We start from the raw sequence: 25,952 nt of genomic DNA on the forward strand, positions 1-25,952 counted from the left end.
GCCGCCCTTGCGCTCCCCACAGGACCTTCTCTCTTTGCCCACAGCTTGTCCCTCAGGATCCCACATCATCACACAGCTGTCCGCTCACATATGCAAGCACTTCCCTGCCACTACATTCCCTCTCTTTCACCCTGCTTTAACATCCTGCACAGGATTCAGCAGCAGCTGACATGCTGCTTACTTGTTATCTGACCCTCTGTCAGAATGAAGTGCCAAGAGGGCAAGGATTATGTTTTCGTCACCACAGTACCCTCTCAGTGCTCAGAAAAGGGCTCAAATAATTGTTAAATACTCAAAAAGCAAGATGCAGAACACCCTAGTATATCTTTTGTGTTTAAAAGGGCAGAAGAGATAGTAATACATATTTACTTGACTTGAAGTTTAAGGATGACTGAACAGAGATAGGAACGTCTTAGTAGAACTGAGTACACTGTAAACCTTCACATTTTTTTCTAAAGATTTTATTTTGGGGTGCCTGGGTGGCCCAGTCAGTTAAGCATTCGACAAAGGTCATGGTCTCAGGGGCATGAGATCAAGCCATGTATCAGGTTCCACACTCAGTGCAGAGTCTGCTGAAAAAACTCTCCCCCTCTCCCCCTTCAATATGCATGCTTTCTTGTGCTCTCTCTTAAATAAAAATAAATAAATCTCAAAAAAAAAAAAAAGACTTTATTTTTAAGTAATCTCTATACACAACGTGGGGCTCAAACTCACAACCCTGAGATCAAAAGCTGCATGCTCTACCGACTGAACCAGTCAGGCATCCCTACGTTTTTTTTGAATTTTTAAACCACATGTTTTTTATTTTATTTTATTTTTTTTAATTTTTATTTATTTATGATAGTCACAGAGAGAGAGAGAGAGGCAGAGACACAGGCAGAGGGAGAAGCAGGCTCCATGCACCGGGAGCCTGATGTGGGATTCGATCCCGGGTCTCCAGGATCGCGCCCTGGGCCAAAGACAGGCGCTAAACCGCTGTGCCACCCAGGGATCCCTGTTTTTTATTTTAAAAACTTAAATATTCAAGTGTTACAATTTACTCAGTTTTTTTTACACATGAGCATACCCTCTAAAGATCCTAGTTTTTCCTTCAATTATTTTTCCAAGTAAGAATTCTCTGTGGTCTCCTCAAAGACTTCACGTGCAATTATAAGATAATGAAATAAATTTGCACATTAGGCTTTTGAAATCTCAGTATTTCATAATCATTTTTCTGGCTTAATATTTAAATTCCTGTTTTTGGTTTAATTAGAATAAGAACACAGTAGGAACACGAGATCTATAATAAAGATGACATTGCCACCTTTGGTTACTTGCCTGTTGCACAGCTTTTTGGGAAGATTTATATCAAGTATATGAGACAAAATGTTGACCAGCTGAGTTGCGTAGCACAATGCAGCACTGATCGTGTAAGCAGGGTTACTATGCTCCATGTCTAAAGTATAAAAACAACCATACACAAACAACTTTAATTTCAACAAAAAATACCAATGAACTTGTATTTTATGATTTATAATTTTATCATCACATTATTGATGGTTATGCTTTGCTCCTTACTAATATACTAATAAAATGTTCATAGCCACACATTAATGTTTCATTGTTTATGGTTTTTTGTTGGAATGTAACCTAAGCAAATGGGCCTAGACAGACCCAACATAAATGAAATGAAAGTCAGAACCACTTGGACCTGATAATGTATTATTTATCAGAACAGCAAATGCCTAACTTCAATGTCACCTCCTCAGAGAGGTCTCACCTGGGCTACGCCTGTCTTGGTGACATCACCTTTGTAGCATCAGTACCCAGCACTGTGCATGACAGAGTGCAGATACTCACTGTGTATTTGGAAAATGACTTAAACAATTTTTTCTCCACCAAAGAAAGCTATAGGGGTTTTATAGGGTTTTTCTATCTCCATTTAGGGCTGCTAAAACAAGCTCTTTACAAACTATAAAAATAGGACTCAACCAGTTATATATACTAACTACTGAGGACTTTTTATATAAATAAGGCAATATTGGCTCCCCAAAAGTAAAATATCTAAAAAATGTTTTCAGTAAATCCACTGATGGATTGAATATAAAACGCAATATACCCACATTACATACAATGAAATATTAATCATAAAAAGAATGAAATGCTAATTCATGCTACAATATGGATGAACCTTGAACATCATGCTATGTAAAAAAAAGCCAGACACAAAAGGCCACGCATTGTATGATTCCATTTCTATAAAATATCCAAAATAGACACATCTATAGTTACAGAAAACAAAATTACAGATCCTCCTCAATGTACGATGGGGTTATGTCATGATAAACTCATCATAAACTGGAAATATCCTAAGTGAAAAATACATTTAATGCACCTAAACAACTAAACACCAAAGTTTAGACTGACCTGCCTTACACAGGCCCAGAACACTGACATTAGCCTACAGTCGGGCAAAATCATCTAATGCAAAGCCTATTTATAATAAAGTGTTGAATACCTCATGCCACGTCTTGAATACTATACTGAAAGTGAAACACAGAACAGTTATCAGTATATCTACAGGCTGTGGACCCTCAGGACCACGGAGCTGCCTAGGAGCCACAGTGCCCAGCACCCTGAGAGTATGCATGGCAGACCACTAGCCCAGGAAAAGATGCAAATTCAAAATTCAAAGCATGGTTTCTACTGAATGTGTACTGCTTTTGTATCATCATAAAGTCAAAAAATTTTAAGTTGAACAATCACAAGTTGGGATCATCTGTAGGGGATGCCATGACATGGGAGGAGAGGGAACAGGGGAATGACATCTTTGTGCCCTGGAGTTCCCGTTTGGGGTGATGCAGGAGCTCTGGAATTCAACAGAGGTGGTCACTGCACAACACTGTCAATCTATTAATGCCACTAAACTGTTCACTTTAAAACTGTCATCCTGTTATGTAAATTTTACCTCAATTTAAAAAAAAAACACATAATTAAGAGTTTTCAAAGACTATTTTGATTCTCACCAGGCCCCTGTGTGGTTTTCTTCTCTTCTACCCAATTGTAGTAGGCAGAGTAGTCCCCATTGTTGGGAAGGCTAATCCAAGGCCCTGTAATGCTAATGCTGGTATCCCCATTGTGATCGTCACAGACCCATCTCCCAGAGAGGTAAGTCGTCCTCCGGGCCTCGGCAAGCTTGCTCACGGTGCTGGAGGTCATGGCACTGTCACTCTCTGAGGACACATCTGCGGGATCTCTAGAAATCAGAACATACATCCGATTTCAAGGGAGGTTTTATTTTTTTTTAAACCTTTATTTTTTTTATTTTTTTTATTTATGATAGTCACACACACACAGAGAGAGAGAGAGAGAGAGAGAGAGAGAGAGAGGCAGAGACACAGGCAGAGGGAGAAGCAGGCTCCATGCACCAGGAGCCTGACGTGGGATTCAATCCTGGGTCTCCAGGATCGCGCCTTGGGCCAAAGGCAGGCGCCAAACCGCTGCGCCACCGAGGGATCCCTCAAGGGAGGTTTTAAAGAGCATGCAGGATACTTGCCTATCTGTAGAATACAGAGAGATGCACACACAAGGGCAGGAATTTAACTGGAAATATACAGAGGCAAGTACTTCTATTAGAGATGAGCTCAAACCAGCTGTGGCACAGATATCCACACCAATGTGAGGAAGATGGCACCATGAGTGGGACCTCAAGGATCAGGTCTCAAAGCCCTTTATTACATGCTTAAAGGTTTTTAAGGACCCCAAACAGCTTTTGTGTATGTGTGTTGTATATATTGATATTTACTTGTTTTAGAAATCTGAGAAAATTTTAAATTAATTCATTTAGAAATGATAAACCTATTACATGTTAACATAGCATATTTTTATGGAAAAAAATCTATACTTTTCAAAACAAGAAAATTAGTGAAGAGTGGCACTGTTTGTTGACCAGCTTAAATACAGAGCAAAACACAGCACTGGTCAAGACTTTTCAAAATCTCTTTAATACCCAAGTCTTGCAGTTGTTCTTTCAATAAAAATAGTGTCCCATGGAAAATACCAAGTAGTTCCACTTGCAACTCACTCAAGTGCTTTTTCTTAAGCCAACCATGGCACTTCAGTACGGAGGAAAAGAGCTTCCTGCATATTTCCCATTTCATCATATGGTATATTAAAAAGATGTCTACACAAGAATCAACTTAATAAAATTTAAATAAAAATAAAACTTCTGGGATGCCTGGGTGGCTCAGTGGGTGAGCATCTGCCTTTGGCTCAGGGCATGATCCTGGGTCCAGGATCGAGTCCCACATCAGGCATCCTGCGAGGAGCCTGCTACTGCCTCTGTTTCTACCTCTCTTCTACTTCTCTCTCTCTCTCATGAATAAATAAAATCTTTAAAAAAAAAAATATATATATATATATAATTTCTATTGATTCATCAAGAGCATCCTTGACATGAAACACTTTTTTCTAAAAACAAACCAAAACAAAAAAAAACCATGCAAGTATGTGGGAGAATACAATGACCAGTACATAGTTGGTGACACTGCTTAGGAGTCTGTCAAGGCACCAGTTTTTACGTATGATGGCTTCTGAAGCACCAGTGCAAATGTCTAGGCAGTGAAAAAGGGATAGCGTCACTAGAGAAAGTGTAGAAATACTTCTGACAGCACAGACACCTCAGAGGATCTCAGCTGACCACGGTTTGAGAACTGCTGGCCAGGGGAGTGGAGAGGACGGGGAGTCAGAGTGGGTGCAAAGAGCATAGCGCATCTGTGGGGCAGAGAGGCTCTGTGTGGTCCAGTGGTGGCCGCCACCATCAAAGTGCTAGGAGCTGGTGTTGGAAAAATTTAGGTGGGAAACAGTGAGACTGGGAAGGGCCTCTGTATTACACCGAGTTTAGGTTGTTCTCTCAACCCTGTCTCCTTCCGCCACAGTGGCCTGTGAGGTAATGCCCCCCGGCTGTGACGGGCAAGACAGGGCAGGGGAGCTACTGCCAGTTCCACGATGTACCTCTACTTCTTCTTTCTTCCATTTAAAGTTTTCTCCATGTTTTCTCTTCTACAACTTTGTATTCAATTGTCAATCTCCTCAAATCTGGAACAGTGTTTGTGCTTACTGTAATATCTTTTAACATTGCTATATGGGTCCCTCAGAATCTAATTTAGCCCTGGGACACCTGGCTGGCTCAGCTGGAAGAACAGGTGACTCTTGATCTTGGGGTCAGGAGTTTGAGCCCCACGTTTGGTGTAGAGATCACCAAAAGAATAAAATAAACTTAAAAAAAAATCTATTTTAGCATATTTGTTTTATTAGCTTTTCCCTCCCCAAAGGCCTGGTTGTCTGTTAACACCAGTTTTCAGATAATCCAACTTCTCCCCACTGACCCAAAAGGCTACCCTAGAATCTATTTCTGAGCTTTCTATTCTGCTCTATTTTGAATCTGCCTTTTTATTTTTATATTTGCCAACCATTACTAATGAAAAATTATTTAGTAAAAGTCAGAGAGCAGGTTTTCAAGCCAGAAGGAATAATCAGACCTTTAGGCTTTTAGGAAGTTCACTCTGGCAGCAGCCAAAGGACACAGTGAAGTAGAGGTAGCAAAGAACAGTAATAGTCCTCACTATTAACAGTCCACTGACCATCCAGGGAAGGATGCTGGAAAGTGACAGCAACCAAAAAAGAAAGGAAAATCTTCAACTGGAATAGCCTAATGGTTAGTGAGAAAGCAAAGGAATTCCTCAGTAGCAGTTTTTAAACCCCATCAAACACTGTCTGGGGGTAGTTAAAAAAAAAAAAAAAAAGATATTACTAGATGGATTGGGGGGCTGAAAAAGTGTCCTCTGGAACTTGTATTTGCCAAAAGCTCCTGAGTGACTGTAATGAGCATCTAGGTGGGGAACCACTGTCTTGTCCATCTGATGACTCCTGAGGGTATCCATGTGCTAGAGCCTAAGACTAAACTCAGTCTCCCGTGCTTGACAGTGGTCAGTTACCAGGAAAAGGCTAAGCAAACAGATCAGTCAACAAGCGAGGGCCTCACTTCTTTGAGGGCCACCGCCCTTCATCTTGGCTGCCTCCCCAATTTTGTAGCATGTACTGTTTGCTGAAGCAGATAAGACTTCACTTTCATTACTGGGAAAGCCAATGACCCCAGAATGAACCCAATAAATGAGGTACTGCCATATTTGAAAAATACTTGATCTTTGGAACTTGATCTATCCCTAGAGTCAAAAGACTCACTGTACCTCACACTAGTCTTTACTTCCTCAATTGGAAAAATGACAGAGGTTAGCTCCAATATATAAGATCGCCGAAGATTGGCCAGACGCTCATAATGACTTCTTAAGTCAATGGTTTTTTTTTCTACCAGGTCACCAAGTTTGCGATTGTGCCTCTGAATCTTCTCCTTTTTCTCTTGATGCCGCTGTGCTCGAGTATAAAGCTTCTGATTTTTTTCCTTGGTTTTGAGAAGGCCTTCAGAATCTGAAATAAATCATACCCAACGATTATTTCTACAAATAGCCCCTGGGGACTGCATAACCCACTAGTATAAGCATCTTCCTGCAGTTTAAACTGAAAGCAAAACCTCAAACAGGTTAACTAGATAATGTTCACTAAGTGAAACTGAGAGTCCAGCTTCAGTAAATAAAGTGGACCACTACTAAAAAAGACTCTAGGTCTCCATCTGTAGTCATCATTTGTAACAATCACTCAACAACTATCAAGTTTAAGTTTAAGCCAGAAAGTACCTGACTTACGGTAAGCACTGAAGAATAACCATGGTGGGCAGAAAAGATAAATAATCCAAATCTGAAAAACTTACTGGCTATCTGATTTTCCTAGAAACCTCTTACATGTGCTTTGGGTTCCATTCATAGACCCAAGGATAAGCTCACGACAGGTGCTCATGCAGCAAAAAAATAGACCAAGGGCTCTGAAAAGTTACAATGGAGTGCAGCGGCACCCAGCAGGGTAGGAGCACCTACTGTATGCTAGCTTTTGAAGCACTACAGGGGCAACCAAGAAAGGAGAGAGATGCTCATCTTGTCTGACATGTGTTCTTTTCAAGGAGCCCCTTCAAGTTCTGGATCAAGACCTGCTAGGGTGTTAGGTTGTAGCTCAATTCCTCTAGGGTGGCAAAAATGAGTTGCAAAATTTCAGACAGACTTCCAGAAGCAACTTAGGGAGGCTCAGACAAGTTCAAAATCAAGCTCATTATTTTCCCACAAAAGCCTCATCTTGATACTAGGTTCTCTACTTAATGATTATTTTTGATCTGTCCACAGCCTAAATCAGTCCCCTGCTGGTCAATTCCATGGCTGACCTACTATTTCTTAGACCTAAGGTTTTCTTTTTCATTCCCACTGTTACCATCTACTTAATTCTCCCCCAAATCCCACCTCCAGCTCAGCTCCACTCTAGGTCTTCACCCACCCAGTCTTCAGCAGCAGTAACTGGTGCCCAGCGGTTCTCCACTAATGGACCCACACTCCCCTCCTCGGTCTTGAGGCCACCCAAACACTGGCACATATTCCACAGTTCTCTTCCGCACCCCTTCACTCCAGCCTCATTCACTTGGTAGACATTCCAACCTTCTTCCACCAAGTGGAACTATTTACATGAATGCATGCATGGATGGATGGATACTGGATCCCTTTCTGATGTCCTCTACAGATCCTATTCAGATTAAGGTATCTAGGGACACTATTAGCTTCTAACTCTTCAAATGTTCAAAATTTTCACCATCAGTCAGGCCCCCTTCCATAAGTGCTCCCCAGACCTCTTGCTCTTCAGAAGCCTATGGCAATGTTTATACCTCACCTATGGCACATAGTGTAGTTCCTTATATCAGGTCCAACCAAAGCCTGTTGTCCTGACTAGAATGTAACAAGCAACTGAAAAATGCCTCATTGGTGGGCCTCCTTGTGAGGACCCCTGAACCTGGGTATTTTGCTGTAGGCATAAGGTTTCTTCCAGTTTTATTTCCCTTCACTTGCACATTCTCTATACTGTTCCTGCTCAGCGCGAATATTCTGTTTCAGTTGTTGGTTCCATCACACTTACTTTCCAGCAAGTGCCTTCATTCTCCTCATCACTACTGAGTTCTTCGCAAGTGCTCAGATGAATGTTTAGCCATGGCCCACAGCCATATGGCAATCAGATATTTTAAGAACTATTTCCAACTTAATATCATGACCCTTCACAGGAGGCAGGAGATCACTAGTCACCTAATCTGCACTAGTCCAGACTCAGCACTCAAGAATTTAATGTGTCCTCCTCTCCGTGCCATCTCCCCCTAAACATAAAAATGCTTTGATGCTATTTCTGTCATCTACTGTTGCTTGTCTGGATAAGTAACTTTATAGCACAGATCAACCTAACCTTAAAAGTTCATACAATCTGACTTCCCTATCTATAGCCACATAACAGATCTGTATTATTGTCTATCATGGCACATAAAACCAAAAGATTCTGGAGAAATATTCATCAGGTTCTACAGTTTATAATTAATAATCTTGTCTGAATATATATGATATTTTAATAACAAAATTAAAAAAAATACTATTTACTGGGTAACAAGCTCTTCATCTATAGACTTGAGACCATGCATACTTTCTGGAATCCATTAACTCCCTTAAAATTGTTTGCAAAATTTTTGAGACTTGTCTAAAGGGTGGCAATGAGGCTCCATTTCTGTTCTAAAGAGCAGTGGTTCCCAACCCTGGTAGGTCATCAGTACCACCCAGAATACTGCTACTCAAAGTGTGGCCTATGGATCTGGGCCCATCAGTAAACTTGCACCAGACAAGTTAAGTACAGAAATACAGAGTGAGTTTAGCAACATTTTTCTTTGGCGTGGTAATATGACGCTGCCATGAAATCCAAGTGTGCAATCATTTTTCTAGTATTTTATTGTATTTTACAAAAGTACCGGTATCAGTTTAGATTAGAAATCAGAGGAGGCAAAAAAGGTCTTTTACTACAGACAGTTTAAGAACCACTGACCCAGTCCCCACACATGTGATTTTTATTTCCTAGGTCCAAGGTGGGTCCCAGGATTTTCTGTCTAGATTTTATAAAGGTCACCAGATGACTCTGAAGATTTGCTAGGAATGGAATGTTATAGGGCCCACTGCTTTAGTACCAAATCTTTTCTGTGGTGGTTGTTTCGTTTGGGGAATTAGGAATCTCTTAAGATCAGATGATCAAAGTTTTAAACTTGCTCATCAGGGAAATGCACAAACTCAGTAAATCCTACAATTTCAAGAGGCTCACAGACAACTGGTGACAAACCCCTGGTGTGAACATCAAGGGAGGATGTGGAAAGAGGGTGAACCAATGTCCTACACTGCTACTGAACCAGAGCCTCTGGAGCTGCATGCAAAGCTCAGTGGATTATCAGCTGTCTATACTGAGTACCTCTTCACTATGTTGCTGCCTTCCTCTTTAGCTTATTAATCTTGTGAAACTCCACAGGAGCACTTTATTAGGACAAACATTTTCAAAGGAAGCTTTTGCTCTATTACATACCACTATAAAATACTTCCTTCTGAAAGCAACAAGCAGACAAGAAAGGGATTCATAAGGTATGACGGTGACTCACTCTTAACTTTAAACAATGATCTTCAGAAATACATGGAATATGTCTAAGGATATAGGATTTCTAAGAAGATTCACCCTAATTTTGACAACCATCTATGATGAAGGATGACGTATATAACTATAATGTAAGAATAATACAGATTAAAATGTGTGTGAGACTCACTAATGGAGAAAAAGCCAATATTCTGTGCTTATGGAGTGAACTAATAATTATAACTGAGTACAACAAGCTTCCTGTTAGTGAAAGCAGATAGGAACTATGTATTCCTTAACATTTTTAATTGAGAAAAGTAGTTTATTCAAAGGTCATTATATTTGTGTATGTGTATATATATATATACCCGTGTGTGTGTGTTATGTAAAAAATATGTATTTGGAAAAACATGTAAGTATATATATATTTACTTAAAATCCATATACAAATGTTTTACAAGAGGAGGAAGGCAAGAAATAAACCTTTCCAGGTTGTTGTTGCCTTCTCACCCCTTCTCTCTTTCTGTTTTGCTAACTTATTAATCCAATGAAATTCCACACTAGCTCTTTATTAGGTCTAGAAGAGGGGGACAAATTACTTACTTATTTTCATTTCTTCATTTCCTTTACATATTGTTTGTTTCAGCTGTTCAATCCTCATCTTGCAGGACATTATTTTCCATCGCTGAAAAAAACAAAGTATGCAATAAATATCACAAATGTTGATCTCCTATGATTAATATGATTATCTATCTAGGATCACTATTATTTTGAGGTATATCTTAGAAAACATAATGAAGAAAAGACCAACATAATTGTATTTATTATAACTTTTGTGACTAACTATGGTAGGTTACAAGAAATAAAAAGTGTTATTCTGGTTCAATGCTGAAGCTGGTAGGAGATTAAGATAGAGGGAAAGAAATTCACATAGTTCTTTCATGTGTTAATGAGGAGAAAAATGGTGAAGAATACTTTCTTAATCTGCTCTGTCCGATATACAGCTAGTGATCACATGTGGCAATTTAAAAGTCATTTGAAATTACATAAAAATCAGTTCCTATTCAATATCACCCACGTCCAGTTTTCAACACATGTGGCTAATGGTTACCATGCTGGTGAGTGTAGACATAAAACATCTGCAACACTACAGAAAGTTCTACTACTGCACTGCTCTAAACTCTTCATGCTATTTACTGAGGAGACCATTAGCATCAGTGGATTATCTCACTAATACAATAAGCAATTATTACTTGCAAAATAATAAAAACTATAAGAAAATCTGAAGTTTTTCTCCCCCAATGTGAATAAAAGATCAGTAAAAATAAAACCTGGTAGTCAGTTAAAAAGTATAAATACTTCTTACAGCTTACCAACTGATCTGTTATCCATCTTCCTTCCACAGCTTTTAACACTCTGCACAGAGAAAAGACAATTAATAAATTTTGTGAAACTCAAAAATGTAAAAGCAACATCTTTTAAAAGTAAATTCTTAAGAATGGCTGGAAATACCAAACTAAGACTCAAGCATTTAAAAATGTTTTCCAGGGGTGCCTGGCCAGCTCAGTCAGTGGAGCATGTGACTCTTGATCTTGGGGTTGTGAATCTGAGCCCCACTCTGGGAGAGATTACTTAAAAATAAAATCTCTAAAAAATAAAAATGGTTTCCAAATTTTCCATTCTTTATTTTTCCCATCATTTCCTTCTTTTTGCACTTTTAATACTTCCCAGAATCTTTCTGTAAACATTCACAATTTCCAATAACAGCCAGAGACTTTGTCTGAAGTCATTTAAGATTTAAGTCAATAATTAAGTCAATAAGTCAAACTTAAGTCAATAATTTCCATCAGTCATTATTGCTAATAATAACTTACAAGAGAATTCATAATCTAAAATGCAATGCGTAGTTCCCAAAGAAATGGCACACAAGCAGGCATCATTAAAAAAAAAACTGTTCTATGGAGTGAAGTACTCTATGGGAGAAATAAAAGTTTCTGTGATTGAGTATGTTAGAGAAATAACTTAAATAAATCTAAGCAGGTTCCTGTAATGCAGGGCACTTCAGAAGATTTAATCTGCTCATAAATGATACACCTGGGGTGCATCTGGAGAATAGTGACTGGGTCAATTTGGGACAGAAGATTCTACAGGATGATTCTCAAACCCAGAGGGTGAGATTCATCACAGTGCTTGCTAATTCATCACTCAGATTCCAGGGCTTCCCCCCCCGCCCCCCCCCCCCACAGGCCTAGAGTTAGAGTATTTGTGGATACATTCTAAGAATCTGCATTTGTAACTATTAACTTAGGTAATGAATTCTGATGTAGATGATATACAGACCACACTGCAAAAATGCTGATCCAAAAGAAAGGTAAATGGAAGATGGCTGTTCTACAGGAACCACCACTTATTTGCCTATTCTGGACCCACTTGCTGCATATCCATTATCAGGGCCAGGGAGGGGTGTGATTCATTGCTCTAGTCATTGAGTATCTGCTGTGTACAAGGCACTGAGTCTGATCTCAGTATTTTCTAGGACCTTGATAATCTCTCCTATTTTCTCTCAGATGCACTGCTCTTTTCCACACTTTGAGAATGAATCCTAAATTCAATAAGTCAGCAATCCATATATCTGCATACCACAGCACTGAATTAAACCACATGGTGACAAGAGAACCTCCACACATGGAAAAGCAAAAGGGAAACTCACTCTTTTTGATATTCTTCCTGCTTGCTCTTAAGTTGGCTTAACCTTTCTTTCTTATCTATAAACCTGTAAGAAAAAGATGTAACGTTTTATTTAAATGTTCATTTTTTTCAGTTCAGTGAGATTATGCAAATTGCTAAGAGCCAATCATTTTCTCTGGAGATGTCACAGGCCTGAAAAGTAAATACACAAGGCGGGTGCGCACACAGCTGCTTACCCCATTTGCTCATTTTAAAACTAAGTTCAAATTCTCATCTTCAAAATTCTTTCATGGGTTTACGGGCGTCTGGCTGGCTCAATCAGTAAAATTCTTCCACGGGTTTATAAAATGTATCTAGAACTCCCTCCACCTCAGATTAAATTATCTTCCAAAACAGGCACATCAGAGCACTACAGTGAATGTGAATTCAAGAAAACTGAGGCTTCTAACATAAACATGATTTTAATTATTTAGCTTAATTCAATCTTGCTCTCACCTATATGTAAATTGGTTACTTATAATTTTTATTTTCCATTTAAAAATTATTTTTATTTATTTTTAAAGATCTTATCTATTCATTCATGAGAGACACAGAGAGAAAGGCAGAGACACAGGCAGAGGGAGAAGCAGGCTCCATGCAGGGAGCCCGACATGGGACTCGATCCCGGGACTCTAGGATCACGCCCTGAGCCAAAGGCAGATGCTCAACCACTGAGCCACCCAGGCGTCCCAGTTACTTATAATTTTTAAATTACAATTTTTTTCTTACTAATTTTATTGCTAGTCTGTTATGGGCTAACAAGTTACTTAGTACAAGTTATCAAAAGGAAGGAATAGGGACACCTGGGTGGCTCAGTCGTTTATAGAGCCTGCGTTCGGCCCAGGGCATGATCCTGGAGTCCCGGGACCAAGTCCCATGTCGGGCTCCCTGCACGGAGCCTGCTTCTCCCTCTGCCTATGTCTCTGTGTGTCTCTCATGAATAAATAAATAAAATCTTTTAAAAAGAAAAAAACAAAAGCAAGGAATATCTCATTGCAATTTATTTTCTCTACAGTCTTCTCCCCTTATCCTTTTCTTCCTGCTACCTTATTTGGGGTTTAGTCTGATTTTTTTTCTTTGCGTAGTTTAAGGTAGAAACTTAGATCATCTATTTTAACCTCTCTCTTTTAAATATAATCATATAAAGTTATAAATTTCCCCCCAAGTGTTGTGTTAGCTACACTCTAAAATGTTTGATAGGGGGGATGACTGGGTGGCTCAGCAGTTGAGCGTCTGCCTTTAGCCCAGGGTGTGATCCCAGAGTTCCGGGATAGAGTCTCATATCGGGCTCGCTGCAGGGAGCCTGCCTCTCCCTCTGCCTGTGTCTCTGCCTTGGTCTCTCATGAATGAATAAATAAAATCTTTAAAAAATAAAAATAAAATAAAATGTTTGATAGGGTATATTTTCATATCATTTAGTTTGGAATTCTGAATTTCCATAAATTTCCTCCCTTTAAGTTATTTAGAAGTATACTGCTTAATTTCCAGATATATGGGCTTTTCTAGGTAACTTATTGTTAATTGTTTTCCACTTTCTGATGTGGTCATGGAATATACTCTATGAGATTTCAATCTTTTGATTAGGGAGCATCTTACAGCCCTGCATCTGTATGCCCTTGTGAAAAGTTCCCTGTGCACCTGAAAGAATTTATATATTCTGCAGCCACTGGGTAAAGTGTTCTATAAATGTCAACCAGCTGAAGGGGATTAAAGTGACATTCAGATCTTCTAGATCTGTGCTATTCACTGAGATAAGCCACCATGTGCTACTGAGTACCTAAAATGTGGCTTGTTGCTTAATAAGGATCTGGTAAGGAAAATTCTATGACTAACATCATGCAATTGATTTTTTTTTAAATTTTTTTTATTTATTTATGATAGTCACAGAGAGAGAGAGAGAGAGAGAGAGAGAGAGAGAGGGGCAGAGACACAGGCAGAGGGAGAAGCAGGCTCCATGCACCGGAAGCCCGACGTGGGATTCGATCCCGGGTCTCCGGGATCGCGCCCTGGGCCAAAGGCAGGCGCCAAACCGCTGCGCCACCCAGGGATCCCATGCAATTGATTTTTAAACAACTAACAGTAGCTCACTGTTAAAAAAAAACAACAACAAAAAACGATAATGCCATATGCTATAGTAACATAGTATGGAGTCCAAGATTAGGCTTTTGGCTGTCTCTCAAATTCCTAGCCTAAATGAAAACAAGAGAGTACTAATAGCCCCAGAAATCTCTTCCTTAAAATGGTCCAGACTAATAGGAGTCTCTCTAAACTATCATTTCTAAAATCCCATGTTTGAAACATATCCAAAGACACCTACTTCAAAGTGGTAGGATGAATGGATAAGGAAGATGTAGTAAATACACATGATGGAATATTACCCAGGAAAGAAGAATGAGACTTTGTCATTTGGGACAACATGGATAGACCCAGAGAGTATTATGCTAAGTGAAGTCAGTCAGAGAAAGACAATATACCATATGTTTCAGTTATATGTAGAATCTAAAAAACAAAACAAACAAAATATATGAATACAGATAATTGGCAGTTGCCACAGGGCAAGTGGGGGATGGGAGCGCAAAACAGATAAAAGAGATTTATTTATTTATTTATTTATTTAAAGATTTTATTTATTTATTCATAAAGACAGAGAGAGAGAGGCAGAGACACAGGCAGAGGGAGAAGCAGGCTCCACGCAGAGAGCCCGACGTGGGACTCGATCCAGGGTCTCCAGGATCACGCACTGGGCTGCAGGCAGTGCCAAACCGCTGCGCCACCGGGGCTACCCCCCCACCCCATAAAAGAGATTTAGAGGGAAACTTCCAGTTATGAAGTAAATAAGTCAGAGATGAAAAATAGCATAGGGAATATAGTCAATAATATTATAATAACATTGTATGGTGTATGTGACAGATACTGACTACACTTAAGTGGTGAGTCCTGAATAAAGTATAGATGTGTTGAATTGATATGTTGTACAGTACACCCTAAATTAATATAACATTGTAAATTAATTATACCTAAATTTTATTTTTAAATTTTTATTATTTATTTATGATAGTCACACAGAGAGAGAGAGAGAGAGAGGCAGAGACACAGGCAGAGGGAGAAGCAGGCTCCATGCACCGGGAGCCTGACGCGGGACTCGATCCCGGGTCTCCAGGATCGCGCCCTGGGCCAAAGGCAGGCACCAAACCGCTGTGCCACCCAGGGATCCCTATACCTCAATTTTAAAAAGAGAAAAAAAAATGGGAAGGATATTCTAATTGTGACCCCTTAATAGGCAGTCACTGAAAATGTATAATGTTAAACAAACAAGCAAATCAAGTAATATACTTGTGTGACTAAATTGAAATTAGATTAAAAATTCAGTTCCTCAGCTGTACTAACCACACTTCGGTAGCCATATAGGGCTGGTATCTTACTGGACAGTGGAGATACACAGTATGACTGCAAAAAGTTATACCAAGTAGCACTGCAATGGACAGTAAGGTAGTAACTGCATGAAACAGTATAACAACACTCAGAAACCAATATGGAATTTAGACAAAACTCATAGATTCATCAATTAATTTATCAGGCATTTACTCTGTTCTGCAACTTACAGCAAAGCATCTTCCTGAATATTAAGAAATCTAATTACATATTCTGCAGCTATGTATTCTTTGATATAGTTATATGCTTCCATTTCCATGTATCAGAAATGAGAAACTAATGTGGTATTTATTTCTCTCTTCACTGAGGCAATATGGTGATTCATGTACTGATAACCTGAAGGAGATGAACTCACAAGACTCATCAAACCAGGCAAACAAAGGCTGATATGAAGGATAAAATCTTGCTCTTAGACTTATAAAAGTTGTCCTTTCAGATCTATCGTAGAAATGCCACTTTGCACTAAAACAAATTGGGATGACAAACAACCCTGTCCAGTTTTATATTGAGCTGGTTCTCTTGGGCTTCATTAAAAACAAACTTAAAGTGTAAATATACAGTTGCCAGCAGGAATAATAAACAAAAGGTAACAATTCCTACTGTATCAAACACTTCATGAGTAATGTTATTCTTCAGGAAGGAAATTAAAAATAGGTGGTGTTAAAACTAAACAGTGGATGAGATCAAGGAATGTGGCTGGGTCAGCATTTCCACTGCTCATCTGCACACTCATCCATTCTCTGCATTCTCCGTCCCACCACTCATGGGAAGATAAATTCATTCTACAATTCTGTACTTTCTCAATATGGTTTTTAAGAAATAGAAAGATTAATACAGTCATCATATTCAAACTAGATTTTTAAAAAAGATTTATTCATTTGAGAGAGAGCACAATGGGGCAGAGGGAGAAATAGCCTCCTCACTGAACAGGGAGGATCGATCAAAGTGGGGCTCGATCTTGGGACCCAGAAATCATGACCTGAGCCAAAGGCAGACATTTAACCAACTGAGCCACCCAGATGCCCCCAAACTAATTTAAAGATACATATTTTACCAAAAAAAGTGGAGTTTATCACATAAAATATGTTGTTTTCCATGTCAGAACATACAAACTAACTTCATTCTTTAATACACAGAATTTCAGTGAATAGACATCCTATAATTTATTTATATGAACTCCTATTGATGAGCATTGGCATCATTTCCAAATTTTCACTATTACCAGTAGTGTTTTAAGTGAATGCCCTAGTGCACAAATCTTTTTCTCTTTTTAAGATTATATTTATTTATTCATGAGAGAGAGAGAGAGAGAGAGAGAGAGGCAGAGACAGGCAGAGGGAGAAGCAGACTCCATGCAGGGAGCCCGACGTGGGACTAGATCCCAGGTCTCCAGGATCAGGCCCTGGGCTGAAGGTGGCGCTAAACCGCTGAGCCACCCGGGCTGCCCCTAGTGCAAAAATCTTTAAAAGCTTTTAGGTTTCTCAGAAATTCCTACACAGTACTGCTGGGTCAAATATTTACACGCAAAATTCTGGCAGTTATCCTTAAATTTCCTCAGAATCATTTTATGTAATTCACAACCTCACCAACAATGAGGAACAGTATCTGTTTTATCTATCTCCAAAAACTTTAATCTTGGCTAAACTGATTGGCCTCCCACCTCTTGCTCCCCAGAGATCATAATCCATTTATTTGCCTTTCTTTATTTCACTATTAGAAATGTTGAACGCCTTTTCCTATCTTACTGGTTACTTACTTTTCTTTTTTTTTTTTTTTTAGATTTTATAAATTTATTCATGAGAGACACACAGAGAGGGAGAGACACAGGCAGAGGGAGAACCAGGCTCCTCACGGGGAGCCTGATGCAGGACTCAATCCCAGGGTCCTGGGATCACAACCTGAGCCAAAGGCAGAAGCTCAACCACTGAGCCACCCAGGTGCCCTGGCTACTTATTTCTTTTGTTGTTCTCCTATGTCTTTTGTTCATTTTTCTAAAGCTTTTTCAAAGATAATTAGGGAAATTAGTGATTTTTCTTTCCAAGACCTTGAAATTATTTTTTCTCTTGCTTTCTGATTAATGTGTATCTGTCCTACAGAACTTTCCAAACCTTTAAGCAGATACATTCAGCAATTCTTTTGTTGCTGTCAAATGACTCAGTTTTTTAAGAGTTCCTTTTTTTTTTTTTTTAAGATTTTATTTATTTATTCGAGAGAGAGAGAGAGAGAGAGAGAGGCAGGCAGAGACACAGGCAGAGGGAGAAGCAGGCTCCGTGCAGGGAGCCCGATGCGGGACTTGATCCTGGGACCCCAGGACCACATCCTGGGCCAAAGGCAGGCGCTAAACTGCTGAGCCACCCAGGGATCCCCAGTTTTGTGTTGTTTTTTGAAAGGAATCCGCCAGTGAACCAGTACCAAGCACCAGGGCTTTTACAACACTATTTGTTATATTTTCTATCCCAATTTAAAAATGCCTTGTATATTATTTACCAAATTCCTCCATACTTAGCGTTATTTCCCTTAAAAAGTACTTTCTTAAATGGATTCTGTCTCCTAAATTCTCTCATATTTTTGCAACTATGATTTTTTCCCCATTAAAAAAAATGTACTGTCTTAAACTGACTTTTAAACAGTCCGCCTTCAATAGAGCCTGAGGAGAATTAGGGGGCTGTGGTCACACAACACCTGAGATGGGGGTGGGGTGACCAGCATGGGCACACAGCCCAGCTGAGGGTGTCATACCTATCTGGGCTAACTTGGGGATGGGTTAGAACTGGCTCTAAGAGAAGGAAGGCAATACAGGCAGACGGAATTCTGCTGTTTCACAAGGCAAAGGACTAATTTGTCCTGCATGAAAGCATTTCAAAACAGCAGGTGAGATAACAGGGTTAGGAGTGTGCTGCTGATGAGGCATTAGTTAGGAGTGTGAGCCCTGTCTCTCCATGCTGTTCCAAGGCCACAGACAATTACGGACAACTGAGTGGATCTATCCACAAATTGGACTATTCATACAAATCTACTCCATACCACCAGAAAAACAGCACCAGGGTGTGTGCTCTAGCAGAGATCCATATTATTAATTCTAGGTAATAATTAGCATCCTCATAACATCCACAACTTGTGTATTATGCCCTAAGCATGCCCTTTACTAAAATAACTAATCCCTCTATCTGCCTGCCCAGTCCTCGTCCTCATCCTAGGAATGTAAACTTACTTTATGCCTAAGAATATAGCAATGGAAAAGTCTGAGAAAAACACTAATGAATTTTAAGAAAAGCAAAATATATATATATATATATTAATAATAACCTTTCAAATATGAAGTTGAGAGCCCTTAAGAATATTAAACCCTTCAAACCAGTAATTGCAGTTCAAAGAAAGAGATCAAAGAAGCAAAAGATTTATGTTTAAAGGCACCAATCACAAAATCATAATAGCAAAAGTTGGAAACTTTAATGTTCAATAGGAGAATGATTTATCAAGTGATATATTACTGCCATGCAGGACATTATAATATGTTTGAAGACATGAGCATGTGTTTATGAGATGCTGGCTTAAAAAAAAAAAAGGTCCAACACAAAATGTACACACCATATGATTCCAAATGAAAAACGTATTTATAAGTGTGTGGGCGCGCGCGCGCGCGCACACACACACACACACACACACACACACACACACACACAAAGCAATAGGCCAGAAGGAAATAAAACAAATTATTAGCAGAGCTGTGAGAATGTGGGTAAAATCTGTTTCCTTCTTTAGGTACTTCTGTACTTTAGAAGTTTACTACAATAATCACATGTACACCTACAATAAGACAAAAAAAAGATACCAATCAATCAAAAGGGGAAATGAGCACTAATAGTTTTTAGATTGGTGGTGGAGAAGATTCCCCATCTCTGATTTGGGTACAAGTTTGTTAGAAAAATTAATGAAAATTTCTGGCTCTAGAAATAAGGCAGTGAGGCTTCCCAGACAAAAGTCAGAGCACATTTTCCTTACATAAGTTAACTAAATATTTCTTGAATTAAGATTCTAACATGGTAAGAATTCTTAGTCATCAAATTTTTCTTCCTTAAAGTTTTTAGGCATACGGGGTATGATATTTACGGACAAACGCAATATGGGGGAAAAAACATGATTCTTATCAGAACGGCTCTTTTATGTTAGAATATTGGGAATATGAGAAAATATGGTAAAAATATACTCTACTGGCAGGAATGAAGGTTAAGTCATTAAAAGAAAATAGAAACAAAGCACTGTTTAGTGTCTTTACTTGTAAAACAAAAATAAGACTTATCCTATTTGGTTACGAGGATTAAATAAGATAAATGCAAGCATAAGGTACAGGCAACTTAGCATAAATATACACAAGTTTAATGTTTTCTTCATTGCAATGAGTGATTCTGTACTTAATCTTACTAATATATTAAATTCAACTACATATAAAAATACAGTTCAGATCTGGAAGTGAGTTTAAGAATTAGTATAGGCCAGGAATAAATAAGATACAAGTACTCTGAATTTTCTCATATTAAAAACAGGTTAATAACTCATGGGTTTGTGGTAGAGAACAAATGAGATATTAAATGTGAAAGCCTTTTATAAATTCCAAAAGGCACAATGATAAGAGTAGCCATTGATACTGATGGAAAACAGAAGTTGTATATTCTCAGAAGATGCACATATGTTGGCTTAAATGTAACTATTAAACTGCATGGGATGGGAGTTGAGTTCCTTCCTGAAAGACACAAACAGCAGAGAGGCTGATAAGCTCTTATCTAAAGATGGGGAATCTAGCCACTGGTGGAACTTTTGTTCTCTGAGTAGGATATTCAAATGTGGGTTTGGAACTGAACTCAAGACAGATTCTTAGAGGCTACAGTCCAAAAAGATCCTGGAAGGAGAAAAGAAATATCTAAAGAAAAATTTTGGGGTGGCACCTTGGTGGCTCAGTTAGTTAAGTGTCTGACTCTTGATTTTAGCTCAGGTCATGATTTCAAGGTGGTGAGATCCAGCCTGGCTTCAAGCTCTCTATTCAGTGGGGAGTCTGCTTGAGATTTTCTCCCCCTCTCCCTCTGCCCCTTCCGTGTGCTTGCTCTAACATATATAAATCTTAAAACAAAACAAAACAAAAAGGAATGTTTTTTGGATGTTAGGTGTCAGTCTTCCCCTTGAAATCTTCAGTAACATGTAAAATGTCCTGCTTGTCCTGTATCCCACCACTAATTTATTTAGTGACTGTGTTACCTGGTAAAAGTGTAACATATATTCTTAAAACTCATCAGTGAAGATAATGCATCATTGCTTAAAACCTACTTATAATAGCAATATTCATATGCTTATAAATGCCTTTATTTTCTGATTCACAAGTTAAATAACTGATTCCTAAACCAGCAGATTTCCAGGGTGCTATCATCTTTGGTTATCCTCAGGTTATGTTCCCCATCTCATTTTTAAAAAAAATTTATTTATTTATTCATGAGAGACACAGAGAGAGAAGCAGAGACACAAGCAGAGGGAGGAGAAGCAGGCTCCATGCAGGAGCCTGATGTGGGACTTGATCCCGGAGCTCTGGGATCATGTCCTGAGCCAAAGACAGACGCTCAACCGCTGAGCCACCTAGGTGCCCCTCCATCCGGGTTTTTAAAGTGGTATTACCTTTGCCATTTTTTCAAAAATATGCCTACCACGGGCTACCCAGTGTTGCTACAATAAGCACCAATGATCCGACTGAATAAACCCAGAATTTAGGCCTTCATGGAACTACATTCCAGAAGCAGATGTCTTCCTCAAGAAAGTAATGTTACATACCATGCTCAGTACCATGAAAGAACTGAGAATTGAGACAGAAAATAACGGCGTGGCAGAGGGGAGATGGAAGTGAAAATATGTTAGGGAAGGCCTTCCTGAGAAAGTGACATTTACATTGAGACATGAAAGACAAAGTGGCAAGCAGGAGGAAAAGTGTTCAGACACAAGAAACAGCAAGGGAAAAGACCCAGTGGTGGAAAAGTTTCATATGTTTGAGAATCTGATGGAAGGTCCCTGACTATGGAGATGTAAGTAGGAAGGAGCGTGGTATGAGTTTATTTTCTGATTGCTTAATATGTGCTAGACATCATGTTAAGTACTTTTTTTTTATGCTAAGTACTTTAATACACACTCTTAGGTGATCACTACCAAACCTATAAAGTTAGATTCCCTCTTCCCATTTTCAAAATGACATAAACAAGCATAAGAAGGATTAAGAAACTTGTTCAAAATCACTTAGCAAGTGCTGGAGTGTAAATTCAATTCAATGCAGTATGTATAACTTACAGCCAAAGTTAGAAGATAAGCAGCAGACAAATCAAATGGAGCTTTATATGCCACAGTAAGGAGCTTGAGTTTTATTTTAAACTCAGTGGAAAGCCACTGAGAAGTTTAAACGTGACATTATCTGATTTACATTTCTACCGTGACTGCTGTGTGGAGGAGTTGCATTGGGTAAACAAAATGAAACCTAGAAGTAGTCGGGAGAGAAATGATGGTTGTCTGGATTAGAAGTAAACCAATTCAAGATCTATTTAGGAACAAATCAAATTAGCCTTGCCAATGATTTAGAGACATGGAATAAGAAAAAAGGAAAAATTGAGAATAACTCCCAGGCTTCCGGCTTTAGTAACAAATAGATCATGATGGTTAATCATGAAATGGCTTAGGATCAGACTACATTTAGAAAAAGGGACGGTCATTTAATCATTCGACAAATCTTTGTCTTCATAGAGCTTCTTCTACCACTGGAGTGTGTGTGGGGTGCAGTTAGACAAATTGATATGTAAACTGTAAGACAGTGCTAAGTGCTATGGAAGACAACAAAGCAGGTTAAGTGGGAAAGGAGGTTATTATTTTAATTAAATGGTTAGTTTCTCTAACACATGAGCAGAAGCCTAAAGGAAACAAAGGAAGCAGCTCTGATGATTTCTAGAGGAAAAGAGTTCCTGGCAGTCCCATGTAAGACTTCATTGGCCCTGAGACAGGAGTGTTCCTGGTATGTTTGAAGGACTGCCAAGGAGGCCAGGATGGTCCAGCAGGGTGGGTAAGGGAAAAAATAATAGGAGATCAGAGAGGAAGAGACAACATGGAACTTTTGATAAGGATTTCACCTTTTCACTTTTGGTAAAACAGGAAACCCTTGCAAGACTGAAGATTCAGAGTGGTGTTACTTCAGGTGCAAGGTGAAAACTATACTACTAGAAGGGAGCAAGAGTGGAAGCAGAGACTCAAGAAGCAATAATCCTCTGGAAGACCAGAAGTACTGAGAGGGACAGATTTAGATAGATTTTAAAAAGTAAATAGGATTTGTTGATGAGATTAGATATGGTGGCATTAAGAGAGAAGTCAAGGAAGGCTAGGCAAGTTTTTTTGACCTCTATCTAAGAAGAATGAAGTTATCATTTACTGGGACAGGATGCGCATGGGAGGAAAGAATTTGTCATGGAAAACCATGAGTTCAGTTTGCCATATTAAGATGGGGATACTTACTGCAAATTTAGAAACAGATGTTGAGTAGGCAGCTGTTCATTGGATTTCTGAGAGGTCTGCGTTGGAGATGAAAGTCTGGCAGTCTTAGCACACAGACATTATTTAAATCATGGGAATTGATGTGGGAAAAAGTAGACAGAGAAGAGGGTCCTGAACTGAACCCTTGATAAACTCCATCAGTTAGACATTGCCATCTCATGCCTAGCAGTCTTTTAATAAAACTGGTTTAATTTTTAAAGCTATCACTTATTATATCAGCAATTTCTAAACCCATCAAATGCATCAATGAGACACAGTAATGAACTAAAAAGATACCGTAAAAAACTCAAAAGAGAAATTCCATTTATGATTAGAGAAACAGTAAGCACTCAAAACATTTCCAATTATAGATGCTGTACAATCCTGTGGTTAAGTGCCTGATATATGATATATTCAGGCTGTCTGGATTTAAAATCTGGTCTCTATGCTTATAGTCTGTGACCCAGGCAAGGCACTTACTGTGCAGGTTCCTCAACAGTAAGTTGGAGATAATTACGTTTTGGGTTGTCGTAAATGAATTAATACCTGAACTTTCCTTCTTAAAAAGTTATCTTACTATCAAAGACACCAAATCATTGAAACAAAAGTTGAGACCCTGCAGCTGATCACGCTAATTTTTCAATTAGTTGGGACTAGTAGCTCTGTGTTTAGATTTCAAAACAAGGCCAAAACATGTCCCTAAATTCAGTTCTCTTAACTAAAGGCGTACGCCTCCCCGTCTGTATTTTTAAATAAAGCCAAACACATCGCCAAGAGCCTTAGTATCCAAAATGATCTTCGGAGGCAGAGGGGGAAAGGGAGCAACTAGGAGTCCTAGTTGACACATCAGGATAAGCGGTCTTGTAACGAGGTCCAGCTGTGACACGGGGTACCACGGCCCGAATCCTTCTTAACCAGGTATGTGATCCTCTTGTCTCTCCTCTAGAGAGTGAACGTGCTTTCGAAGATAAAGGTTAAACCAAGCTTTTGAATGGAAGTGCAGCTCAAGCGCCGCGAATCCAACTCTACGACAGCAGAAGGGGGAGGAAGACTCCTCTCGAGTCACCATCTATCCCTTACCTTTAGTACCCAGGAGCGCCGTGGGGTCAGACTCTTCTCGGGTGGGTTAATGGGGAAACCGCGACCTTCCCTCATCTGGTCCCCAACCCCGACCACGACCCCTGGGAGCAAGGCGCCGGCGCAAAGCTGCTACCCTCCCCATATTCCCTTCCTCTCGCGGGGCTCCGGGCCCCGGACCCGGGCCCCAGGCTCTAACCTCCGTTCGCGGAGCGGTAGGAGAAACCCCGGGAAGAAACAATGGAGCCGCGGCGGCTGCCGTACCTCTCCCGGTCGCGGCCGTCGAAGTAGACGAAATCGCCGTTCTGGACGCACTTGGCACAGGTCAGCCGCCGGCGGGTGGTGTTGCACAGCGGACACCGCTCGACCGCCACGTACAGCCCCTCCGCGTCGTCCACGGAGTCCACCAAGTCCCGGGCGAGCGGCCGAGGCCCGCAGCCAGAAGCCTCCGGCGCCCGGGCTCCCTTCCCACTGGGAGACGCCATGATGGCCTGAGAGCGGAGCCAGTCACGTGGGATTTTGTTTTCAACCAGGTGCATCCTGGGCGAGGAGGAGGGGCCTGGGCGGCGCCGAGAGGGCGGGCGGGGTCCGGGCGAGCCCCTCGGCCCGCCTCTCCGAGCTCCGGGCCGCGTCTCCCGCCTGCACTGGGGCAGCCCGCCCCGAGCGTGGAGATTAGAAGTTCGAGGGGCCAGTCCGCCAAACACACGGTCATCACCCGCTTCAGCTGCCACGCCTACAAGTTGACGCCTCAGACTTGCGCAAGAAATAGTAATAGGATGCCCGAGGGATTCGGGGAACACGGATTGGGAACAAAATAAGGGAATTTCTTTAATTCGCTATGGGTGCTTTTAAAATTGGCTAAACCTACTGCAGAGTCCGGGCGGGGGCTGGGTCGCGGAGGGAGGTATCTCGGCTGCCGCCCACCCACCCCCCTTCGTGGCTCGCTAACTTCTGCGTACCTGTGTTCTTACCTGTTGGGTGGAGATACGGCACCGACCCGACGTCGCGAGGATTAACAGGAACCTGAAAGTACTGTACTCGATAACAGAGAACAAGCGGAAACAATCGTGCTAAACGTGGAAACCAACGTTACCTTCCCGAAAACTGAATTTTATTTTATTTATTTATTTATTTATTTATTTATGATAGTCAGAGAGAGAGAGGCGCAGAGACACAGGCAGAGGGAGAAGCAGGCTCCATGCACCGGGAGCCCGACGTGGGACTCGATCCCGGGTCTCCAGGATCGCGCCCTGGGCCAAAGGCAGGCGCCAAACCGCTGCGCCACCCAGGGATCCCCGAAAACTGAATTTTAATGTCCAACATTCTTCTACTCTGGGCCATGCTCTGAGAAAGAACTTGAACTAGTCAGAATTTAACCTGATTTCGATTACTCCAAATTACTTTCTGTGGAGGTCAATAGGGGGAGTCGGAGGATTAAATCAGAAAACTGGTGTTTGAAAATGCCTCCAAACCACAGAAGGAAAAAAGAGGAGTGTGCCTGTAGGTCAGTTGACCTAGGCCGGTGATTCTCAAGGATTATGTTGGTAGGTTGTCAACTGATGACTGCCCCGAATTCTCCAGCTGCGATTTCTCTCCCAAGTTCCACACCCAGA

At 40.3% G+C, this 25,952-nt stretch overlaps 1 protein-coding gene across 1 annotated transcript in view; it reads right to left on the reverse strand.

Moving 5' to 3' along the window:
* The window catches only part of ATG14 (autophagy related 14), a 35,069-nt gene extending 10,214 nt beyond the window's left edge, over positions 1-24,855 (reverse strand). The window contains exons 1-7 of the mRNA XM_072838671.1: positions 24,604-24,855; positions 12,269-12,331; positions 10,932-10,974; positions 10,162-10,243; positions 6,228-6,465; positions 3,006-3,235; positions 1,318-1,435 (exon numbers count right to left, since the gene is read on the reverse strand). Coding sequence (XP_072694772.1) covers positions 1,318-1,435; positions 3,006-3,235; positions 6,228-6,465; positions 10,162-10,243; positions 10,932-10,974; positions 12,269-12,331; positions 24,604-24,824 — 995 coding nt within the window. The 5' untranslated portion in view covers positions 24,825-24,855. The remainder of the gene's footprint in view (positions 1-1,317; positions 1,436-3,005; positions 3,236-6,227; positions 6,466-10,161; positions 10,244-10,931; positions 10,975-12,268; positions 12,332-24,603) is intronic.
* Positions 24,856-25,952: the final 1,097 nt, after the last annotated feature.

This window comes from Canis lupus, chromosome 9 (genome assembly GCF_048164855.1).
Source record: "Canis lupus baileyi chromosome 9, mCanLup2.hap1, whole genome shotgun sequence".
NCBI classification, from domain to species: Eukaryota; Metazoa; Chordata; class Mammalia; order Carnivora; family Canidae; genus Canis; species Canis lupus.